Here is a 7500-nt window from a genome sequence, read left to right on the forward strand (position 1 = left end):
GGATTCATGAATAAACACTTTCTGACGTTATAAGGGACTTGAAAATCTAGGACGCGGTCGAAAACGAGAAGGCCACAAAACAACACCATTGGTTAAAAGAGGAAAAATAATCATGTTGCACGTGCGGCACGCATTTTGGCACGCATTCGTTCTGTACTCCGCACCAACGACGTGAAATGTGAGGTTTTGATGACAACGCGAGCACAAAAAAGTGATCCTTTCATTCTCTGTTCTTACTCTGAAACCACTCGTTCCAATTTATTTTTAGCATACTTTGCCCACATTACCTGTAATTTCCGGCGAGCTTGCTGTGCATGGCCTTGTAGAGACCTCTGGATGTGGACTGGAATTGTTTTCCAAATTCCCACAGCCGGGTGAGACCTTCAACCGCTTTGCTGCCAGAGTTTCATTTTCTGAAGTAAACAGATAGACTAATTAGGCAAAATCTTTTGTGTGATTCGTTTATGTTTCTTTGGCCACTGTTAAAGAGTGTCTAAAAGAAAAGATATGTTTCAGTTACAAAACGTTTGTCTCAAATATGCTAACAAATGGAATAAGGCCTAGTTTTCACTAGCGACGCAAGCATAAGCACAAGCAGCACACGCAGGCGCATTTACTTGTTGTTAATTAGTGTCTATTGTTCGAACAAAAGGCTCTAATAAACTACAAGCTACTGAGTTTTTCGTATGCTTCTCGTGCTTATAGACCGAATGCATAAATGGTGGCCAAAAAATATTCTTTTGTTTATGTGCTAATTAGCCTCACTAGCCTCGTTTGTATGGACAAAATACAAAAGAAATATTGCTTGAGAGCGAGGCTAGTGAGTCTCATTAGCACATAAACAAAAGAACACATTTTTGGCCGCCATTTATGCATTCGGTCAATGCTTACGTCTATAGTGAAAACCAGGCTTAAGGCCCTGATTGGCAATAGGTGGCAACACTGACATATGCGCCTCAATAAGTACTTCGAAACCTCAGTATTGTCCCAGCTCATTACAAACTTGGAATTGAGATTTAATCTTTAGAACTAGTAGTAATCTTGGATTGTTAAAGTGCGATCGACAATTGCTTTGGAAGAAAAGTAGAAAAGTAGGAATTATATAAATATACATATATATAAATGAATAACTAGGACACGATTATACTTTTGCCTCTGGTTTCCATACAGATCTGTTTCGTGGTCTACGGACCACTTTCCAGCGTCTGCAAGTATGCCAGTTCTTTCCAAGCGTCGACACATGCCAATGCCAACCGGTGATAAATGAAGTGGATATTAATGAGGCCAGGGACTTTCTCTCGGAGGTGCGCGACCATTTCCATTACGTACCCCAAGCATTTGAGCGGCCCCATCAGAAACAAAAGACTTAATTTACGAAATGTCAGGAGAACGTTTCTCCAGGATGCCTTCAAGAGATTCTGCAAGTGCTCAATATGTAAAAACTCTGTCTTACTTTTCCCCTCATGGACATACTTAACAAATGGGACAAACGCTTCAACTTCACTGTCAACAAGAGAATGAGAAACATTTCTCGAAGCGCACCTTCTCCAGCATATGTGAAATGCTGGAGGTCGTGAGCCTGCGTGTTACGTCAAATTTAAAAGGGATAAGAGCTTTGTGTTAGCAATCTCTTCTTATGCCAACCACTAGATGGACATGAAAACCTTGTTTAATACTTCATTTTCACATTTCTTCCTTACTTTAAGCTTTTTTTAGAAAGGAGACATTTGCTTGAGGTGGTCTTGTTCAATTCTTGGATTTCACATGACGTCACGGCCGCCATGTTGGTGTCCTCACACAGTGAAACGGCGGCCATGTTGGTGTTCCGATCCAATCTTCCGGAAAATAGGTATTATTCACGACAGCCGCCACGTTGGTTTTCAAATTGTCATGCAAATTACCCATGTGTTATGCTGGGGGCAAAGATTGGCTCGTCGAAATATTGAAAGAACACTGTTAAAAGTACATTTTAGAATTTAGAATTAATTTCCTTTTATCATAATTTTATATCTTTTGATTGCCTTTGACATTTTGACTTTCTACTTCGTTATCTTCTCATTTTTCACTAAAACAACATTGAAGTAACTTGTGTAATCATTCTATTTTACTACTTAGGTGATAAACATTCAATGAACGTGAAAAAATCATCTGTGTGGCTAAGATGTTCGTTACAACTTCTCGAACTTGTGTTGTTTGCCCCCACAGAAGTGTGTAGCTAATTTGAATGATAATAGCAAATCCAACATGGCGGCCAACCGTGAATAAAGTCTATTGAACCCTATTAGTATGCGAACTATTTCTTTTGTTGATCACTTGAGTGAAACCCAAGAATAGCAGAACGGTGCAAGTCACTATTGCTACGCAGCTGAATGGCCTGAGTGATCATTCTCACACATGGTTTGCTGTTCCACGTGTACTCCTTATCTGTTTTTGTAAATGAGTCAATAAGTCTGCACAGCAAACAAAACATCCCGAAATTCTCTTGGAATGTCAGCCACCAAACTCCAAGAGAAGGCTCATAGACATCAGATCATTGGAACAACCACCCAAGCTGAAATTTATGAGTGCGACCCGAGGCTGTAGGATCTTTGTTGAACGCACCACCTGACCTGATGGATCTGCCAGGAAGTGGATAGTTGTTATTCTGGCATGTGTAATATGTATATATTTGACCCTTCTGTTCATCCAAGCTGGTCAGAGACGATAGCATCACCTCTTGTGCAACAACAGGGACTTCATCATTAGATGATAGGTTCGATGGTCGTTTTGACAACGGGTTTGACGCTGATGGTGCCGTTTCCACCTTTTTCAAAACATCATTTGTAACAGTCGATGTTTGAGTTTGTCTCGAAGTCCTGTAATAAATATCTTTTTAAAATATAATATAGGTTTTCAAACATTTTACTCGGTTGCCATATGGAACGTCAATTCGATAAACAAAACAAGCGGTGAGAATCTCAAAAGCGACGAATAACGGACTTCGAATACGACTGCCCTATATTTCTAATATTTTATTAACTGTCATGTTATGTACCACACTGAAACCAAATGGCATTGAAGTTTCTGGTAAATTTTTCTGGTTGGATACGGGTTTAACAAACTCAGAGAATGAATAGAACACCTTGAGTGGATCTGTGTTTACTTAACTCGGATCTCTGTTGTCTAGCTATTTATAATTTTATTTATTTGTACTCAACTCTGCACAGTCTTCAGCCGAAAAAACACTTGTGATTTTGAATATTTATTGTTAGTGAAGAATTACTTGAAAGAAAGCTTGTTGACCAGGCCATTTTCTGCTTTATTATTCAAGGAAATGATTCTTCAGTAAAGGGTGTTGATCCCGAAAACTGGTTGCGTATGGTTTTTGAAACGGAGTGTGTTGCTTTTTTGAACGCACAGAATGAAATGGAAAGTTTTTTCCTTTCCTCTGATAGCAAATATTTTGCTTGTTAATTTGTATATGTGGGTTGATATTTGATATGCGAGTTGTTTTCATAAAGATGACAAGAGTTTTTAGCCATTTGCAAATGATTAATAGGTAACCATAGTTTCGCACGTTAGAAAATATTTGTTTAGTCATTCTAGTGTAAAATGCAGTTTATTTGGGAAGCCAACAATATTTCTTTAAAGGTGAATTTCTACGTTATTGATCAAATTTAATTTAAGCAACAATTATTTACAAACAAGAAGCTATATCAACAAGAAACCATTTCGAAAAGAAATAGTGTTTCGTTTCCCGAATGGTAAGGGCAGGACAAAAGATAAATATTGTAGAGTGGGTTACTTGGTCTTTCATATTGATTTCACTTCGTCTATTGAAACTATAACTCTCTTAACGACAAGAAGCTTGATGCAGAGTGTGTCAAGGAATCTTAACCATTAAAGAGGAGGACAGATACTTGATTACTTCCACAATACATTGAATAATAAAGTCTACAAATACCTATTTTCCCTGAATCTTCTATTGCGTGTGTTACATAAGAACCGTGGCAGTTACCGAGAGGGGTATTTTGCAGAAAGCTGCACGTTATAAAATCGGCATTTGATGGTAAAAACTGCACACATCAATATCTAATAGCTAACCATTTTAAACATTGAACGCTAACCATTCGGCGTTTTCAATAATACCCCTGCCCGGCAGTTACTAGCTTTACGATAACTGGTTCCTGGTGAACCCAATTTATTACTACTACTTACTAGTGCGAAGACTGTTTACATTACTCACTAACACGAAGAGACATAACTTTGGATTGTTCAACAATAGATCGCTTTAATCTAACCCAAAATCATTCAGATAGTCAAAAATTCCTATTTATGATCCATTTTCTTCGCTTTTGTGTTGACAGCATTATGATTTGCGATACTTCAGGTTCACGTATTCACAAGTTTGTTTTGCATCACATAGATGTTTGAGTTTCAATTACAAACTCTTTTTTGATTGGCCACTCTTCCTCGCTGTGTAAATAGTTCACCCTAAAGTCAAAAGAGATTCGTTTCGTTTCATTTCTAAGGAAATGAAACAAAAATAAGAAGTGTTTCGCTTCCAGACAAACCTTTCTTTTCCTGTGTCGGAAATGGGAAAAGTTGCGCAATAGGGTCTTTCATGTCACTCCCCTGCTAAGTATTGTCTTTGGTAAATTTTAGGTGGTAGTAGAAGTGCGTAGATTTTATCCGGTGGTCACAGTAGAATATTCAATTAACCTGCAAATGGCATCGAAGTCGATGTAACGCAAATGTCGTTTTAGTGGATCTTTTAAACAAAATATACTCTTATGGAGCTCAAGAATGGAGCGTCAATTCAATAACAAGACAGGCGTTGAAAAATAAACACCTGGAATCTTCAAAGTGACGAATAATGGACTTCGACAACAATTGCATCTTTTGATCGGCGGTCGAGCAGTGACCTGCTTTTTAAATATTTTACCAACTGCCATGTTATGTACAACCTTGAAACCAAATGGCAAATTCTGTAATAACTTTGTCTGGTTGGATATGGGTTTAACAAACTCATTGAAGGAATCAAACACCATGAATGTATCTGTGTTCATTCAAGTTCGATCTCTGTTGTCTGGCTATTTATAATCATTTGCACTCAACTCTGCACAGTCTTCAGGTAAAGATGTGACTAATTGGGTTGAAATTTGATACGGGAGCAGTTTTCAAAACGATGACAGAAATTCTTGCTGTTTAGACATCTGGTGTAAAATGAAGTTAATTTGGGAAGCCAACAATATTTCTTTAAGCTTATCAACTGCGCATTTAGGTGTCGAAATGTTTACGTTCTTGACCAAATTTAATTTATGGAACAGTTATTCACAAAGAAGAAGCTATTTTAAAAATAGATAGTGTTTCGTTTCAGGACTATAGTTTGTTAGTACGTTTGGGAATGAGTACGAAAATTTGAGGAGGACAAACACGTAACAAAGGCAACCCAGCTTACACTCTCTGAGCATCTAGTTGAGGACACGACTTTTTTTGAAAAAATCATAGACTGATTTGACTAGCAAGGTAATTTCCTATGATTTAAAGTTATTTTTTGTGGAAGTGGAGGTTTTAAACTCCCTAGAGCTGTACATGCGGCAGGGATTTCGTTACATTGTAATAACCCCCACTTAACATGCAAATAACAAGTGAAATTACCAAAGGTTTCCAAGACATCGTACGCGGACATGCAACTGTACATAATTCATTTCAGACCCTCGCCACCTTCTCCTAGCGTACAAACGATTTTTTCAAAGCACTTTTCCTTGTGTTCCTGAAGCAACTTCGAAAGTTCCGCTAGAAAACTGTCCTTTGCTGCTCTTAAACCCATTTTGGATTTTGATTCCAGGTGATCATCGTAAATTTTTATATGTAATCGCATGGGGCCGAAGGCAATTAAAGGATAATTTAACGCGTATTTTCAAAGTCTTCACAAAATTTCCCGAGTCTCGAAGCGAAGAGGGCAATTTGGAAAACTTTGAAAATACAAGTGAAATTAATCCTTAATTGCACAAAGGGCACATTGCGATTACATGTTTATCACATAAAGGGCAAAATTATTGAGGGAAGCCCGTTCAATAGACCTTTTCGGCTTGCACATTTTGTTTTCCCAATGCAGATCATGTGATAATACTCAGGAGGTTTGGTCTTTTGTTTTGTTCATTAAAATGAGGGCATGCAAGCATGAATATGCCTGCATGCACTCTTTTTAATGAACAAAACAAAGGACCAAGCCTCCTGAGTATTATCACATGATCTGTATTGGGAAAACAAAATGTACAAGCCGAAAAGGTCTATTCAATAAATCGTTGCTGTCACCAGAAATGACGCTTAAAATGTAGTTTAATCAGGAAGATTTTCTTGTAACTTCGCTTGTTCTGAATAAGCAACTCTCAAACAGTCACGATCAAGTAATCATGCTCTCTTGATTACCAAAAGTGCCCTCGTGATTAAGGAAAAATGCCCTCCATCTCAGCCAATCAACCTTCAGTAAATTTGCCCCGTATGTGATATATAAGCTTGTTTAACACTCCTTTGCATGCAGTGAGGATACCATACTTACCATCAAATGTGGTATCACGCAAACGCAAACCATCGGACTCCACAGGTGTTTTCTGACAAGACAATTTAAAATACGTTCAGTAAAATTGTCCCTTAGGCAAAGTTGGGCTCTGGGTGCTCGTCTGGCCACCAAAAAGGATTCAATTCGAATCAACAAGGACAATGAAAAGAACAAATAGTGTCCAGGAGTCCGTTTCTCGAAGGACCCGAAAGTTTACGAGCCATTTCGGGTGTCAAGAACGGAGGGGATTTGTCGTCAAACTTCATAGTCATTTTGCTTTTCGTTACCTTGAAAACATGTTAAAAGATTGACTTTCCAAAACAAGCGGTTGACAGTTTCACAAATGGCTTTTCGGGCCCGAAAGTTTGGACTTCGGTTAGGGTTCTGGTTGACGTCATGGTTATAGGGTCACTTTGTGACGCCCACATTAAGTAACATGAATCTCTTAAAGTAACTGTATTGGACAACCTTCGGATTTGAACCCCAACCATGCGCCAGTTCCCTAACCACTGAGCCATGTTGCCTCCTTCAAGTTTACTTAAAACTATTGTAAAAGTACCTCCTACATGTACAGGTGGAAATGTAAATATCTTATTTTACTGTTTTGGAAGCAGGGTAAAGGGTTTTCTTCTTTCCTTCACTTGAAAGAGAATTTTGACATCACTTACATCACTTTTAGGAGGCAATACGATCTCCAGTACACACAACATGTTATCTTCATCTTCTTCTGGGCTACTGTAAAATGAAATGGTCATATCTCCTTCCTCCACGACGCGAACTAGGAGACTCTTGTGACAAAAGGGGTTTTGAAATCTGAAAGGAGATGAAGCGCCAGTCTTAATGGTTCAAAAACTAGTAAAACAACACTCTTTCACGCATTGGTAATTTTGTCTACTCTTGTGGCATTTAAAAGGTATGCTCTCGAGGAAACTTACATTTCATATGGAAAGTTAGTA

The 7500-nt window shown here is 38.3% G+C and overlaps 1 protein-coding gene across 2 annotated transcripts in view; it reads right to left on the reverse strand.

The window, feature by feature from the left end:
- The window catches only part of LOC138003582 (uncharacterized), a 75697-nt gene that overhangs the window by 2785 nt on the left and 65412 nt on the right, over window positions 1-7500 (reverse strand). For both annotated transcript variants that reach the window (XM_068849708.1, XM_068849707.1), the window contains 3 exons: window positions 7213-7357; window positions 6545-6596; window positions 288-413 (listed from right to left, as the gene is read on the reverse strand). In XM_068849708.1, the coding sequence (XP_068705809.1) occupies window positions 288-413; window positions 6545-6596; window positions 7213-7357 (323 nt within the window). The remainder of the gene's footprint in view (window positions 1-287; window positions 414-6544; window positions 6597-7212; window positions 7358-7500) is intronic.

The sequence above is a fragment of the Montipora foliosa genome, chromosome 5 (genome assembly GCF_036669935.1).
Source record: "Montipora foliosa isolate CH-2021 chromosome 5, ASM3666993v2, whole genome shotgun sequence".
Taxonomy (NCBI): Eukaryota; Metazoa; Cnidaria; class Anthozoa; order Scleractinia; family Acroporidae; genus Montipora; species Montipora foliosa.